The 18,074-nt window shown below is 41.2% G+C and overlaps 1 protein-coding gene across 1 annotated transcript; it reads right to left on the reverse strand.

The window, feature by feature from the left end:
- Positions 1-528: 528 nt before the first annotated feature.
- On the reverse strand, positions 529-9,035 carry LOC130291902 (homeobox protein CDX-1-like). The gene is made up of 3 exons (XM_056541336.1): positions 8,618-9,035; positions 2,013-2,158; positions 529-750 (listed from the first exon to the last, which is right to left on the reverse strand). The coding sequence occupies exons 1-3, from the start codon at positions 9,033-9,035 to the stop codon at positions 529-531; spliced, it is 786 nt and encodes a 261-aa protein (XP_056397311.1).
- Positions 9,036-18,074: the final 9,039 nt, after the last annotated feature.

An 18,074-nucleotide genomic window follows, 5' to 3' on the forward strand; every position in this document is an offset into this window, starting at 1 on the left:
CAGGCCAGTGACGGTGACACTGGTGACACCTTTAAATATGTATAAAACGTTTAAATTACTTGTTGAACAACTAATGACAAATAAAACACAACACAATAGAAGCTAGGCTGTCATCTATATCTGATATACTTGGCTGCCACTTTTCATCATAGTTTGCACTCTATATTTTCTGCCTTTGCCCAGTTTTGTCTTTAATTAAACACCGCATATGTATGTATTATGCCCCAGCTCATACACATATAGAAATTCTTGGATGTGGCTCAGCAGAGAGACATAAAAAAACATTTTGGGTAGTTAATATTTCTTTGTACTGAAATGTATTATTCATCTTGCATTGTATCGTGCTAATCTCACAAGAAATCACGCCAGTAAAGTTGTCTCAAGCTGTGAGTCCATTAAAGTCTTCTTCAGTGTATACAGAATTTTTTGCTGCTTTTATATCAGTCAGTGTTTTGTGGTTCGGTGCTTAGTTTGGTATATGTGTCTCTGCTTGTTCACCACAAATAATAACCATTTTCTTTATTAGCGTTAAGTATCTGTACATTGTGATACTGGAACCCGAGGCATGTTGTTGTTCACTGACTGCAGCCTAACCATTGCTTGTGGCTGGGGATATGATATAGCAGTCATATCTGCTGGACTGACAGATCCAGAGTCTCTCCATCCAGAACACATATTGCCATCAAGCTGTCCTATTTTCTTGATTAGTTTCCTTTCCTTGGCTCGTCTGTTCTGAAACCAGATTTTTACCTGCAATGGTTTAAAATAGTAAAAAGAAAACCTATTAAAACCACATTAGACAGAATGCAAACTTGATTGAAAGAATGTTTTTTTTTTTTTTTTTTTTATTCTTAATTTACACTTGTACATTGCTCATCCAGATAAAGATAGAAAAGTTTATTAGAGATATCAGACCAGTACTTACACATAAGGGAAGAATAAAAATATCAAAGCAATGTCCCCACAGCTGCGACTTGTTAGTCCTGTTTAGCCTTAGAGCTCATGCACACTACAAAGCCACACGGCCTGTTCACTTACAGCACAATGATGCATGCATTGACCCTAAACAGCAGGTCTATTTTATGGATCCATAGACACATCATGTGCCCCCTTGTGGTACCTCCATAGTATAAATTGGGGCAAACCACCTTTCCATTCCATATGATTCCATAAGAATTAAAAACTCTGTGTACTCACAGCTGTATTTGCCATTAGACACCTATTGGCCTGTGCCTAGGGCAGCAATGTTGAGACGGGAAGCAGTGAAAAGATAAAAATACTTTTGATGTAGCTGCTGCCCCCATGCTGTGGACTGTAGAAAATAAATCCCTCTTTGGAACTACAAGCAATCTGCACCAAAATACACAATCCCCTTAATGAGGGGGGAGGTATGTAGTCTAAATGGCTTGGGCAGCATGAGCTCTAAATAAAGCCCTTTGTGTATCTCCATTTAAAGGGGTACTCCGGTGGAAAGAAAAAAAATTTCAGATCAACTGGCTCCAGAAAGTGAAACAGATTTGTTAATTTTAATCCTTCCAGCACTTATCAGCTGCTGAATGCTACAGAGGAAGTTGAGTTGTTTTTTTTGTGTCTGACCACAATGCTCTCTGCTGACACCTCTGTCCATGTCAGAAAATATCCAGAGCAGGAGAAAACCCCCATAGCAAACCTATCCTTCTCTGGACAGTTCCTGACATAGACAGAGGTGTCAGCAGAGAGCACTGTGGTCAGACTGAAAAGAAATTCAAAAACAAAAGAACTTCCTCTGTAGTATACAGATGCTGATAAGTAACGAAAGGATTAAGATGTTTTTAATACAATAAATTTGCAAATCTGTTTAACTTTCTGGCACCAGTTGATCTGAGAAAAAATTGTTTTCCACCGGAGTACCCCTTTAAAATCTGAAATACACCTATAGTAGGCCATAGGCGCCATATAACAGATTCAAAGCACAGATTCACCAGTCATGTGTGACTGAGACATATAAGCAAAACAACTGATTGATAGCATACCTGTCTGTCAGATAAACCCAGAGTCAATGCGATTTCAGACTTTCTTCGGATAGTGATGTATCTATTGGAGAGGAACTCCTTCTCAAGTTGTAATCTCTGATGATCCGTGTAGACTACTCTGTATTTCTCCTTTGTCCTCGTCTTTCCTAGGAAGGAGAGAAAGACAAAGTGAGATGAATGCTGCGTAATGGATATTGTTAACAAATTTAACAGCTTTTTCTCTTCTGTTATTTTACCATTTTTATGTATTTAGCTTTTATACACACATATCTATATATTCATTTCAATTATATAAATTACACCTATTAATTTCAAATATTACCGTATTTTTCGCCGTATAAGACGCACTTTTTCTTCCCCAAAACTGGGGGGAAAAAGTCGGTGCGTCTTATACGGCGAATACACCCCTATCGCGGCGGTCCCTGCGGCCATCAACGGCCGGGACCCGCGGCTAATACAGGACATCACCGATCGCGGTGATGACCTGTATTAACCCTTCAGACACGGCGATCAAAGCTGACCGCCGCGTCTGAAGGGAAAGTGACACTAACCCGACTGTTCAGTCGGGCTGTTCGGGACCGCCGGGTTAGTGCTTACAGGACACCAGGAGGGACCTTACCTGCATCCTCGGTGTCTTCTCCGTTCAGGGATCCCCTGTATGGCCGGCGCTCTCCTTCCTCGTCGTCGCGTACGCGCGTCGGCGTGCGTAACAACGTGATGGCGGTGACGGAGAGCGAGGATACCCGGGCGGCAGCAAAGACGTTCCGGAGCGACGGCGACAGCGATGGAGCGACATCCAGGGCAGCGGTGACGGGTCCGGAGCGGCGGGGACACGTGAGTATTACCTCCTATGCAGTGGTCTTCAATCTGCGGACCTCCAGATGTTGCAAAACTACAACTCCCAGCATGCCCGGACAGCCGTTGGCTGTCCGGGCATGCTGGGAGTTGTAGTTTTGCAACATCTGGAGGTCTGCAGGTTGAAGACCACTATTGGGTTCAAAATCTTTATTTTTTTAGATTTTGCACCTATAAATTGGGTGCGTCTTATACGCCGGTGCGTCCTATAGGGCGAAAAATACGGTATATTTTCTTTTGTTATTATACTAATAATGACATGCTAACAAACCTGTGAAATGTATGTCCCATAGAAATAAGAGCTCACTGTATACATTGTATAATGCATACAATAAGTCTTCTTGTTGGATGACAAGTTTCACTTGCATTGTGTTTCATCGTTTGAAATTACAGTTTCTAAAAATAGGTCCCATTGTAGTTACACTACTCATAGCAGGGTGTAGGTCTCATTTATGGAGTAATGCCTGCTTAGATGCTGGAAACTGTATCAGCAAGTGTTACATTTTACGGCTTCGAAGACATTAGAGATCACAGCGTCTGATAAGAAGACCACCCCCACCCCACCCCAGCTAATGCTGCTGCAGCTACAAGAAACCATACTGATCATATAAATATACTATGGGATTTAAAGGAGGACTAGTCCTATAAACATGTCATTTTCTCCTAGCTTCTATTACTTAGCTGTTAGCTCCATAGACTTTAAAGTCTATGGAGCTACCAGGAAAAAAATTATTTTAATCAACTGGTGCCAGAAAGTTAAACAGATTTGTAAATTACTTCTATTTAAAAATCTTAATCCTTACAGCACTTATCAGCTGCTATATGCTCCACTGGAATTTCTTTTCTTTTTTAATTTCTTTTCTGTCTGACCAGAGTGCTCTCTGCTGACACCTCTGTACATTTAGGAACTGTCTGGAGCAGGATAGGTTTGCTATAATGATTTTCTCCTACTCCGGACAGTTCCTAAAATGGACAGAGGTGTCAGCAGAGAGCACTGTGGTCAGACAGAAAGGAAATTCAGAAAGAAAAGAACTTCCTCTGGAACATACAGCAGCTGGTAAGTACTGGAAGGATTAAGATTTTTTAATAGAAGTAATTTACAAATCTGTTTAACTTTCTGACACCATTTGATTAAAAAAAAAAATGTCTTCCAGTGGAGTACCCCTTTAATGGCCAAATATTTGCTTGGCATATGTTACGAGTCTGCAGTCTAGTCGAGTGTATTCAAATGTGTAGTTGTTGATACTCAACAGTTTAACTTTATTAAAATATGTATAACATGCAGTATACATTTTCACAATATTTCACATATTTTATGAGAGTCATTGGTAGATGCATGCAACCCTATAGGCATATTGCCTGATGTACAGATATATTCACTGAATGTGTAAACTTGGTATAGTCCAGTGGCTGTAAGAAGGAATATAAGCTCCTGGGCCCCAATGCAAAATATACAACAGGGCCCCTCACCTGCCATGTCCCATTTAGAAAAATATCAATTTTTTATAGGACCTTTGAGCCCCCTCAAATACCAAAGCCCAGGTGCACCGCTTCCATACCCCCTATAAAATGCTGACCTCAGCAGTACAAAAAGTTGGAAGTTGTGGTATAAGTGCAATGTCCTATAACGTAGCAGGATCTTGTCACGGTCATATTTGGGGTCTGGCATTAGGATAATGCTGGCTATTCACATAAGATGTACTTCTAACTGTACAAGAAAGATTTTACGGAATGATTATGAGCTAGAATTCTTTAGTTAAATGTAGTGTTATAGGGTTGAACCCACACAGGCTCTACCAGTTGATCTATATGGGCTTCTGCAGTCTCGCAGCTTGTTAGACCAGTTTAATAGCAAAGCACCTTTCAAGAGGTAAACATCTCAAGTATGGAACAATTTAGTCAGATTTCTGATGCATTATACAATTCAATTGATCTTATATTGCTGAGTTACCACCAGTCAGACCCCCCACAATCAGAAACGTATCCTCTATCCACAGGGTAGGGAATGAGTTTTAGTTACCCGGAGTATCTCTTAAAGGTGCACATACCCCTATACTAAAGTCTGGCTGTGCCAAACATTAATGTATATATGGAGGTCAGGAGATATAACCAACAATTATTGAACATGTGTGGGCAACTTTATAAAAACTATTGTTCAGCTTCCCCTTCTGCAAGTTAAAATACCCACAATTTATTTTGTCCAGTAAAACATATAAAGAGGAATAAAGTCTTCTTACTTTATCTGTTTAAGTCCTATTTTCCACCAGCATCGGGAACCAACAAGTTTCAATTGCATCATAGCATTCTCAGTGCTGGTGGCAATAGGGCTGCAGCTAAGGATTATTTTAATAACCCATTAGTTGTCGATTATTTTATCGATTAATCGGAAAAAAACATCAAAATGCCAAAGGGGCCCAGCTGATTCTACTTGAAGAATTATGTACAATGGCCATATTAAAAGTATTCTAGCATATGATGTGACCAAACAACAGCAATTTTTGACTTTTTTTTTTTTTATGATCCTGTACAGAAACCAGTGTAAATTTGATACTGCTGCATGGGTAACTGTCTGAACTATTAAAATACAATGTTTAATGATTTACTAACATTTAATTTTAATAGTTCAGACAATTAGCCATGCGGCAGTTTCAGATATGTAAAAAATATATATTTTTTATTTACGATTTTTGTATAGCAATAGGAAAAGGTGGAGCTAATTTTTATTGGGGGGCGGTTTATTTACATTTAATTTGTTTTTACTTTACACTTTTTCTATAGCACTCCTATACACATGTAGTACAGACACTAGGATGCAATGCTCTGCACCCCCCCCCCCCCCCCATGTGTATAGCAGTGTATATGTACTACATACACACTGTTTTACCCATGGAGGTATGCGCAGAGCATTGCACCCTTGTGTCTGTACACTACAGACACAATGGTGCAATGCTCTGCACATACCCTCATGTGTATAGTAGTGTAATTGTGTACTACATGCACACTGCTATACACATGGTAGTATGTGCAGAGCATTGCATCCTAGTGTCTCTACTACAGACACGGGTGCAATGCTCTGCATATACCCCTATGTGTATAGACGTGTTTGCAGAGCATTGCACCCCTGTGTCTGTAGTAGAGACACTAGGATGCAATGCTCTGCACATACTACCATGTGTATAGCAGTGTGCATGTAGTACAAACTTACACTACTATACACATGGGGGTATGTGCAGAGCATTGCATCCTAGTGTCTGTAGATGACACTAGGGTGCAATGCTCTGCAGATACCCCCCATGTGTGTGTCAGTAACAGGGGCAGGGCGCATTAAACTTCAGGAAACTGTCCTACCGGCGGCAGTAGTACAGAGTCCTCCACGGCAGGCCGAGGCTCCATAAGTGTAGAGCGTCTACAAGCGGCGGGGGAGGGGAGGAGTTCAGAGAAGCAGCGACACAAGTGATTGGTGAGCAGTGGGTAGCGGAGGGTGGGATAGGGACTAGACTAACTTAACAGAGGCTGCGACGCCCGCACGCCCGCAACAGTGTCATCATAGCCGGAACCTGGACAACGAATCGGCCGATTATTCGATAACGGGATTCGTCGACAACGAAGCCCGTTATCGGATTTTATCGATAACATTGATTAATCGTTGCAGCCCTAGGTGATAAATACTGGATTCATGGCTATGTCTTAAATCTTAATGAAGACTTTAATCCTCACCTTCTAGATTGAAGACTTATGTTTTTGCTGTTTGTATGCAAATTAATACTGTCAAAAGATACACATACACAATGGCCCTCATTTACTATTCTAAACCCGACCTCTTTTGTCGGGTTTTTTTGTCGCATCTTTGTCTGCGCAGACATCGTGCGCCAGTCTGCGACACGATGCGACATTTTTTCCCGACGGACCCGATGTGGATTCTCCCAAACCCGAAAAAGGGGCGTTACCCGACATTTCTGAGCTTTCCCACGTATTTATAAAGGTTTCCAACCCGAATTTGTTGAATTGTTGTGGATTTTTTCCCGACAGCTCAGAGGAGTTGGAAACCAAAACCAACAAAACCCAACGCGACAAACAGGATGCGACATAATAATAAATACCAGGGGAAAAAAGCAGTTGGGTAAGAAAGCAAGATAGACTTACAACCCGATTTTCTAAGTAAATGAGGGCCATTATATACGTATCTGCAGATCCTGTGGATTTCACTAAGGACACACAGAAAAAGAGATACGAGCGGATGTGATTCTGGGCTGTATTCTCATCCGATTACAGTAAAAATAAATGAATGATTTATTATTCATACTATTACTTATTATTATTTTGCCATTCACAGATGAAAATTCACCCGTAAATAAAATACCTTCAGGCTAAGTTTACACATAACATTTTGGTCAGTATTTTGATGTGAATTTTTATTCAACCAGAAGTCAATTTTTTCATTATGGTTTTTCTCAGAGTTTATTCCCCTCCTGGTTTTAGCAAAAAATGTAGTAGCATATTTTATGTTACGATCGCATTTTCAGCTATATTACACGAGAGATAAGCCTGATGGGCATCAGGCATGGTTGGGGCTTTTTTATCAGATGATTTTCCCAGAAATAAAGTGAAAACTTGTCTAGGGTCACTCTGTATACACATAGGAAAGATGTGGAGGATGTATATGGTCAGTATACACATAGGAAAGATGTGGAGGATGTATATGGTCAGTATACACATAGGAAAGATGTGGAGGATGTATATGGTCAGTATACACATAGGAAAGATGTGGAGGATGTATATGGTCAGTATACACATAGGAAAGATGTGGAGGATGTATATGGTCAGTATACACATAGGAAAGATGTGGAGGATGTATATGGTCAGTATACACATAGGAAAGATGTGGAGGATGTATATGGTCAGTATACACATAGGAAAGATGTGGAGGATGTATATGGTCAGTATACACATAGGAAAGATGTGGAGGATGTATATGGTCAGTATACACATAGGAAAGATGTGGAGGATGTATATGGTCAGTATACACATAGGAAAGACGTGGAGGATGTATATGGTCAGTCTATAAAATTATGAAATATCTGTTTCTCACTCTTTAATCCTATAATTGCAGGGATTATATTTTATTTACTTATTTAATCATCCATACGTCTAAAACATAAAAGATATATCTATATTGTGTAGGTATAGTTGATAAATGTGGAGTTATATCACAAACATGTACTAACCCTTACTTAACTTGTTAAATAATTGTTAATATAAACGTTGTTCAGTTATCAATGGTATGGATACTAGTGCTCATTGCTGGGCCTTTTACACAGGACAATGAATGTTCTGTTAAAATAGAAATAGCATCAATAAGGCTGTGTTTACATTTTGTAATATTTAGCTACAAGTTGTATTTTATATTTTACATATACACATTCATTTTCAGTTGTAATTGATAAAAAAAAACTATTTGCTGTTTTTTTTTTCTTTGCTTTTTTTTTTTTAATACAAATTATGGGTAAAAATGTGCACTTAAAATAAAATACATCACAAAGCGGGAACCTGACCACATGGTTTGAGATATATTCACACCCTAAAAATTTTGTCTACAGCATAACCCAGGAAAATATGTGGTAAACTGGCGATTATTAACACAATGTCATGCATGTGGATATTGCCGTGGATTCTATACAATGGTAAAGCCTAAAGCCAAAAGACTTTCTATATTTTTTAAGCAATGATAACATTATATGTGCCAAAGTTACCTATGGGATCCGTGTACGTTGCTTTCTTTGCCCATTCACAAGACTGGTGTCTTTGGTTATTGGATGATGGGTGATTATTTACTCCAGTAAGAGGCATTTCCTCAGATCCAGAATGGTGCATCTCTCTTATGTCATGAGATTCATAAATTGCCTGTCCATTAGACAATCCAGACATTATTGAAGAACTTGTTCCAGTGATTCCAGGCCCATAGTAATTGTATTCTTCCATTCCATAACTGTTTTCCCATAAGCTTGATGGATGTCCATGACTGGTAATGCTGTGCACATTATGGTACCCCATATAATTTGAGTAGTGGGGACTTACTGGAAAATTCTGTACTGCTAAACCAGCTTTTGTGTACTTCCTGCATTCAGGATACATGCTGTCCTCTTGATCCACAAAGTAACTTACATGCATTGTTCTTGTGCTGTCGGGTTATAAACCTTAGGGCATGATTATCCCCAATCACAGGTTTACTTTCTTTTTTTTCCCTTTTTTTCCCCCTTTTTCTTCTTATTTTTCTATTGCTTCTTTCAAGTATCAGTCCGTTACTTGCGGTGGTGACGTTCCAAGCTTAACAGGTTGTCTCTTCTGATGCAGCCACCTCCTTTGAAATTCCATTAGCATTGCAATGAAAAAAAAAAGCATGCAACCAACTCCACCTTGCTGTAGATTATGGTGCTTCCTTTTCCCAGCTGTCCATTCTAAAGTCCCCACCCTTAAAGCAATTTAGTTTATGGCAGGGTAGAAGCAATAGGTAAAGCATTAAGCTACCTCACTAAAGTAGCATTTAATTCCAGTGTAGCTTTAAAAAAATTCTGACCAGAGTAAAATGTTGCCTGCAATAACAATTTTACAGTAAAGGTAATATGTTAACATCACCCACAAATATATTTTATTGCAGTAAGCAACAGTTTGCATGTCCATTAAATAAAGTGGAACATTAAAGGGGTATTCCAGGATTTTTTTTTATTTGACTATGCTACAGGGGCTGTAAAGTTAGTGTAGTTCATAATATAGTGTCTGTACCTGTGTGTGACGTTTTTCTTACAATTCTTCTGTGATTTTCACCCCAATATTTATTTTTAACAGCATACAAAATGACTGCTGTCTCAGATTTTTCCCAGGTTGCAATGCAGCTGAGACCTGACTCACTAGTCAGCTGATGACAGGGAGCCTGTCTGCTTCCATGGGTGGAGCGATCGCTTGGTGGGAGAGAGATTAATCTGCAACTAATGCTACAGCTGTAGGCACCCTGATTGAAAATCACATGTCTTTTCAATGGATGCAGCTCATTTATGTTTCAATAGGTGGGGTGGCTGATGTGTGGGAGGAAGGAAAATGGAATTATGGGATTTTTAGGCAAAGAAGGAAACTCAAACAGGAAATACCAGTTCACAAAAAGCTAGCAACAATATTATGGTAATCCCACAACAAAGCCATTTAACCCCATGACAAGTGCAGATCCTTCCTAAGCATGTCCATTACTGTCTGCCAGGTACATACTAAAATCACCTTATGGTGGAGAACCCCTTTAAGGGAAATAAACTAAACAAGAGGTGCCAGGAAAATTCTCCATAGTGTGGCAAAACAGTACAGTACATGGCATGCATTACATGTATTATTATTATTATTATTATTAAGTGTATTAAATACTTTTTAAGTCAAATGTAATGATTTTAAATTGTGTAGAAACTTTTTTTGGTGTAAGTTCTCATGGTGTTTTTACCAAGACCAGTTATGCCCCCTTTACACCGGCCATGCCCCACCTACCTAACTTTTTAAAATCTGCACTAGGCACAGTCTTCATAAATCTGGCCAATGTCTTTCTTTTTTTGCAGCCAAATGTTACTTTGAGAGCCCTATTACAAAGGAAGATTATTTGCTAAACAGGCCAATATCTCCCTGGGTAATAGAGCCAGCTATGTCAGGAAAAGTATGGTTAATGGCTGATTGCAGCAAATGCTTGAGCAATGTAAAGGCTCTTTAAATGAGATTGATGCTTGTTTGCTATGCAAGGTCAGCCTATGTCATAGGGCCATGCGTCTGTAGAGTTGTATTTATGTATTTTATTTATTTCGATTTTTACGTTTTTTTTTTTAGATAAAATCAATAAAAATGATGTGTATAAAAAGTCAAGTGAAAATATAAAATTCAGTACATATTTATAGCATGTCAAAAATGTGCATGTAATCATGTAAAATAAAATACACATGTTTATTTTACATTGTTTGAACATAGCCATAGACAGCGTTATGGTTTGTGGTGTATTTTTTTATTTTTATTTTTTTATGTAGCTTGCTATGGATGTGTTTTTTCCCTGCCAATTATCCTTTAAGTGTCTCTGTGGAACCTAAAAAATGACAGGGAAACACAAATGTAAGAAGTGACACTAAATAAAAAAAAATAAAAAAAAAAGCAAACATTTTGTAATGTGTTAAGTTGCAATTTAAGTGCACAAAACTACAGTATTAAAAATGTGCAGTATTATGGGAAACATACTCGCCGCATTGAGTTTTTTTTTTTATTTATAACAGATTTATGCCGGGAGTCAATATGGAAATATGTTTTATGGGCACTTTTTCTCCCATTAGTAGTGTTTTTAGGCTCAGCTGCAGTTTATTAAAATCACAGCATGTTGTGGGTATGGTGGTTTTTTTTTCCAATTTTTTTTACATTTAACAGATGAAAAAAAGGGCAGAAAAAAAACCTGACATGGACAGAGGTGTCAGCAGAGAGCACTGTGGTCAGACAGAGAACAACTCAACTTTCTCTGTAGTATGCAGCAGCTGATAAATACTGGAAGGATTAAAATTTTTAAATAGAAATAATTTACAAAACTATTTAACTTTCTGGAGCCAGTTGATATGAAAAAAATAGTGTTTCACCCAGATAAAGTTTACCTTGTGTCATTTACCAATAGGCAATCTGTAATTGGGAAGGGTACATGAATTGATGAAGTAACTATACTAGAAGTAATAGTGGACAGTTTTTATACTTCTATATTTCTGCTAAGCATATAGACACATATAGGCATATAGACAGGTAGCTGATACCGTCACTTCTGAATTGAAGGTTGAGTTAAAATAGCTGGTGCTTAGTCAGAATCTTTTACTCCACCATTTCCTAACATTGTTGGAAATGTTCTACTCTCTTTACTATCATAAAGAAAATCTTAGGAATCATAAATCATATTTCTAGTCTTCTTTCTTTCTAACCTTTGAACATGTTACAGAGTCTACAGATTTGTAGATACAGAAGAAACCACTGGTTTATTAACTTTTTAGTTGCGATGGTAATTTTTTTTTACAATCTAATCATTCACAAACTGATAATTTTCTTAGGATGGGTTTGTATATACCGTATTTTTCGCCCTATAGGACGCACCGGCGTATAAGACGCACCCAATTTATAGGTGCAAAATCTAAAAAAATAAAGATTTTGAACCCAATTGTGGTCTTCAACCTGCGGACCTCCAGATGTTGCAAAACTACAACTCCCATGCTGGGAGTTGTAGTTTTGCAACATCTGGAGGTCCGCAGATTGAAGACCACTGCATAGGAGGTAATACTCACGAGAAGCTGAAAAACGTGGCATAGCTTGATTGTAAGCTAACCACTAGGTCTTTTACACAGTCGGCCACGCCCCCTCGTGACATCATGCCACGCCCCCTCAATGCAAGTCTATGGGAGGGGACGTGGCTGACCCCTGCAGCACGCACACCACGTTCGGGACTAAATGTGCTGAATGCTGGCTAGTGGAGTACCCCTTTAAACTTGTTAATGATCAAGGATGTGTATACACATCCTTGTGCCGTTAACAGTGTATGTTAATGGCCTGTGGGAGGCCCTCAGCTGATTCCTGTAGCTGTGGGCCTTTAAACTGGCCCTGCTGGTTCAGTGGGGTGGATGCCCCCCGCAGCGCAATTGTGGGGGAGTGATCCACTGCTTAGTTAGTCGGATCCACTGCTTAGTTATTTGGAGGGTTTACCTCTCTTCCTGTGCTGGCCGTGGCTCAGTAATTGATAGAGCCTGGCTGGAACAGGCTTTATCAATCAAGCGCAGAGCACACCACAGAATTTACAGAATCAATGTAAGTTAAAATTTTTAGCGAAAAGTGCTCTGCGTAGAATCGGAGGCCCCCAAAAGTTTTTCTTCAACTTTGCCCCACAAATAATTTTTTTCTTGTTTCGCCGTAGATTTTGTGGTGAAATTCATTACAATCATTACAAAGTAAAATTGATGGTGCAAAAAACAAGCCCTCATATGGGTCTGTAGGTAGAAAATTGAAAGCATTACGATTTTTAGAAGGTCAGGAGAAAAAAAAATAGCAAAAATGAAAAAACATGTGGTCCTTAAGGGGGTAAACACCATCAGACCACAGGCTCCATCTATTTATATAGGAGTCATTAGAGTAAAGACATCTAGCAATGAGACTATAGCTATCACGCCCCCTCCCGTAGGCTTGCATTGAGGGGCGGAGCGTCAGGTCACACGGGGGCGGGGGCGTGACGTCACATGCCGCCGGCCCTGCGGTCGACCGTAATCAGTCCCGGAGCAAACACGCTCCGGGGACTGATCACAAACGGGGTGCCGCGTGCATGATCACGGGCGTCCCCAGCTGCGGGACTTCCGCGATCAGGCATCTTATCCCCTTTCCTTTGGATAGGGGATAAGATGTGTAAGCACCGGAGTACCCCTTTTATAGCCGCAAGTTAGGGGATCTGAGTTGACTTCCAGTTCAGAGAAATGGAGGTTTGAGCAGGTGTTAAAACATAGAACATCACCACTAACATGGGCTTAGGCAGGTGTTCTAAGAAAGGGAAAGCAATGCTATATCAGGGCCTCTCTCTATTTAAAAAAAATATATCTATTCCATATGAGTAATAGTTTAAAAAAGAGTAGAGCGAACTACAATGCTCAGAAGAGAAGGAGCGCCATTGGGCTTTTGGAGAGAGAATTTGTTTGGAATGGAAGTCGGGGGCCATGTGCGTTTACAAAGCCCCCATGGTGCCAGAACAGTGGATCCCCCCTGCATGTGACCCTATTTTGGAAACTACACCTCTCAAGGAATGTAATAAGTGGTGCTGTGAGCATTTACACCCCACTGGTGTCTGACAGATCTTTGGAACAGTGGGCTGTGCAAATGAAAAATTAAATTTTTAATTTTTATGGACCACTGTCAGACACCAGTGGGGTGTAAATGCTCACAGCACCCCTTATTACATTCCTTGAGGGGTGTAGTTCCAAATGGGGGGGTCACATGTGAGGGGGGGTTCCACTGTTCTGGCACCATGGGGGCTTTGTAAATGCACATGGCCTTCAATTCCAGACACATTCTCTTTCCAAAAAATGGTGCTCCTTCTCTTCTGAGCATTGTAGGGCACCGCAGGTATTTATTTACTCAGAAGGAATGGTGTCACACATTTTGGGGGGCTTTTTTCCTATTACCCCTTGTGAAAATGAAAAATTTAGGATAGCACCAGCATTTTAGTGCTCACTATACCCCTTGTTATGTCCTGTGAGGGGTGTTGTTTCCAAAACGAGGTCACGTGTTTTTTTTTTGCGTTTATGTCAGAACCGCTGTAACGATCAGCCACCTCAAATGTACATGGCGCTCTCACTCCTGAGTCTTGTTGTGCGCCCACAGAGCATTTTACATCCACATATTTTACATCCACGCAGGAGAAATTGCGTGGGGTCTTTTTTTCTTTTATCGCTTGTGAAAATGAAAAGTATGGGGCAACATCAGCATGTTGGTGTAAAAAATAAATTTTTTTTTACAATAACATGCTGGACTAGACCCCAACTTTACCTTTTCATAAGGGGTGAAAGGAGAAAAAGACCCCAGAATTTGTTAGGCAATTTCTCCCAGGTACAGAAATATGTGACCCTAAACTGTTGCCTTGAAATACGACAGGGCTCCGAAGTGAGAGAGCGCCATGTGCATTTGAGGCCTGAATTAGGGATTTGCATAGGGAAGGACCCGGATGCAAGAATAACACTTGCCTCCGATACCAAAATTACCCTACGGTAGTGTTTCCCAAAGAGGGTGCCTCCAACTGTTGCCAAACTCCCAGGATGGCTGGACAGTCAATGGCTGTCTGGCAATACTGGGAGTTGTTGTTTTGCAACAGCTGGAGGCTCTGTTTTGGAAACAGTGCCGTACCAGACACTTTTCTTTTTTATTGGGGGGTGTAATGTGTAGGGGTATATGTATATGTAGTGTTTTACCCTTTATTTTGTGTAGGTGAAGTGTAATGTAGTGTTTTTAGGGTACATTCACATGGGCAGGGGTTTGCAGCGAGAGGCATACTACTAACACTCCCAGCATGCCCTTTGGCTGCCCATGCATGCTGGGGGTTGTAGTTATGCAACAGCTGGAGGCACACTGGTTGCAAAACAAAGAGTTTGTTACTTAACTCAGTGTTTTGCAACCGGTATGCCTCCAGCTGTTGCAAAACTACAACTCCCAGCATGTACGGTCTATCAGTGCATGCTGGGAGTTGTAATTTGCAACAGCTGGAGGCGCACCGGTTGTGAAACACTGAGTTAGGTAACAAACTCTGTGTTTCGCAACCAGTGTGCCTTCTGCTGTTGCATAACAACTCCCAGCATGCCCTTTTGTGCATGCTGGGAGTTGTTGCTAAGCAACAGGAGGCAGCCTTACCTCCTGCTGCTGCACACATGCTGAATCCTCCTGCCATTGCCGCCGTGGCCTCCGCTCCCGGGGCCCCGATCCCACCGCCGATGCCGGGGACTGTGGGCCCCCACTACAAGTACACACTCCCGGCACCTGCTCTGGCCCTCCGGATCGTGAGGTTGCACCAGTTCCTCCTCACTCCTGCTGCTAAAGGGTGATAGGTGCTGTGTCAGACGGCACCTATCATCCTTTTTTTCCGGGTCACCGGGGACCCGATTGACCTGGAATTACCGCAAATCGCCCAGGGGTTTGCAGGGGGTACCTGCTGAATGATTTCGGCACGCATCACGGTCCGGTCCCCGTCCGGCGCGCGGCGGAAACCAAAATTTTCACAGGCGTACAGGTACACCCTGTGTCCTTAAATACCAGGACGTCAGGGCGTACCTGTATGCCCTGTGTCCTTAACGGGTTAAAGGGGTACTCCACTGGAAAAAAAAACCTCTGGGGCCAGAAAGATATAAACAGATTTGTAAATTACTTCTATTTAAAAATCTGCAGAGAAAGTTCTTTTCTTTTTAAAATGTATTTTCTTTCTGACCCCAGTGCTCTCTGTCTACACCTCTGTCTGTCTCAGGAACTGTTAAGAGCAGTAGCAAATCCTCGTAGCAAACCTCTCCTGCTCTGGACACTTCCTGAGACAGACAGGTGTCAGCAGAGAACACTGAGGTGAGACAGAAAAAAATTTCAAAAAGAAAAGAATTTCCTCTGGAGTATACAGTATGGAAAGATTAAGATTTTTAATTTAAGATAAGTACTGGAAAGATTAAGATTTTAAATAGAATAGAAAAATCTGTTCAACTTTCGGACACCAGTTGATTTAAAAAATTTTGTATTTTCCACCGGAGTACCCCTTTTAAAATCAATGTTTGATGGTGGAAGGATGTGCTTTCTACAATCAAAAAAGTGAGGGACCATCCATATAATCCAGCCCAACACCGTATAATCCAGACAAATCTTCACCATCAATTAGTGGTCTGTCTAAAGGGCTATTTAAACAAGCAGCAATCCACCTTCACATTGTCAGTTGGCACTCATACTGGGCCAGGGGTCAAGTCCTGGCAAAAAAAGTGTGGGATCTCACCCAAGATTACCATCCAAGGGCTGGTCCGACAGAACTCCTACTAATGGGAACAATGTTTCTGCTGTGGAAAAAGTGCAGGAACTAATTTCCCTACGCGTTCCTGCAGGACTTGAGCCCTGTACTGGGTCCTCACTCAGTTAACCTGGTTTCAGTGCCATATCCCAATGACTGTATTGCTCCAGAATGGCTTTGGAACCTGACTACTGCTAGGTTCTGGGGTGAAATCCTCAGAGCTAATGTCAGACCTTACATTGTTGCAGTGGGCACATGCTTCCTCCTGGTGCATGAGAATGATTAAATGGGCACTGTCAGATATAAAAAAAAATTATATGTTATAAAACATTGCAAAACAATTTGTTTTGCAATTAGTTTCATCAGAATATTTTTAGTATTTCATGGTGAAAAAGGCAGTCAAAAAATTGGCCACGAGGGGGTCCTCCTGCCTATCGGGACACATACCAGTCTGGCCCGTCCTGCCCTCATTGCACATGTCACGGATGATTTCCTTGATTGACAGCAGGTCCAGCGCTGCTATATTCACCAGGTGTAGTGAAGAATTGTGTGTCTTGAAGACTTCTGTGTCCCGAACATGGGAGTGTAGGGTTTGCAGAAATCTGCATCCAGGCAGTAAGGCTACAAAACAGTGAGCAGTTCAGTGAGCAGAGAGAGACTGCACAACCCCCCCCCCCACCCCACCTACCGATCACAGTGTCTCAGCACTCAGCACAGTGACTCAGCACTTTCATCAGCTGTTCGGGACACAGAACTCTTCAAGACACCCAATTCTTCACTACACCGGTCCTCTGTGGCATCGGCAGGCGGCACATCCTGCACATCCACAAAGGTACCTGTGCAGAGGGTCCGTGATGGGACATCACCCGCGGGTGGGCGGAGTTTGCTGGACGGCGTCATTGGGACTGTGACCTGCTAAAAACTGGATCAGTGGTGCAGGTCTGTTTCCCTGCCAGGGCGCCTCCAGCTGTTGGGAGTTGCAGTTTTGAAATAGCTGGAGGCACCCTGGCTGGGAAACAGTGCTCTCCATAACCTGTCACTCTCTGAAACTACAACTCCCATCTTGCCCTGACAGATATACAGGCTGTAAGGACATGTTAGGAGTTGAAGTTTTAGAGGGACTGTAGATTGACTGGGGAGGGATCATATAAAACTACAACTCATTTCATGCTCTGACAGATATACAGGCTGTCAGGGCATGATAGGAATTGTAGTTTTATAGCAGCTTCAGAGTGACAGCTTTTTTTAGGGATCATATAAAACTACAAATCCCATCATGCCCTGACAGATATACAGGCTGTGAGGACATGATAGAAGTTGTAATTTTATATGATCCCTTCACATACACTCAATCTGCAGTCGCTCTAAAACTACAACTCCTAACATGTCCTGACAGCCTGTATATCTGTCAGGGTATGATAGGAGTTTTAGTTTTAGAGCTACTGCAGATTGACTTTTTGTGGATGGATCATATAAAATTACAACTCTTATCATGCCCTGACAGCCTGTATATCTGTCAGGGCATGATGGGAGTTGTAGTTTCTGGTGATCCATCCACAACCAGTCACTCTACAGCTGCTGCAAAACTACAACTTCTATCATGCCTTCACAGCCTGTATATCCGTCAGGGCACGATGGGAGTTGTAGTTTCAGAGAGTGAC

This window comes from Hyla sarda, chromosome 9, assembly GCF_029499605.1.
Source record: "Hyla sarda isolate aHylSar1 chromosome 9, aHylSar1.hap1, whole genome shotgun sequence".
NCBI lineage: Eukaryota > Metazoa > Chordata > Amphibia > Anura > Hylidae > Hyla > Hyla sarda.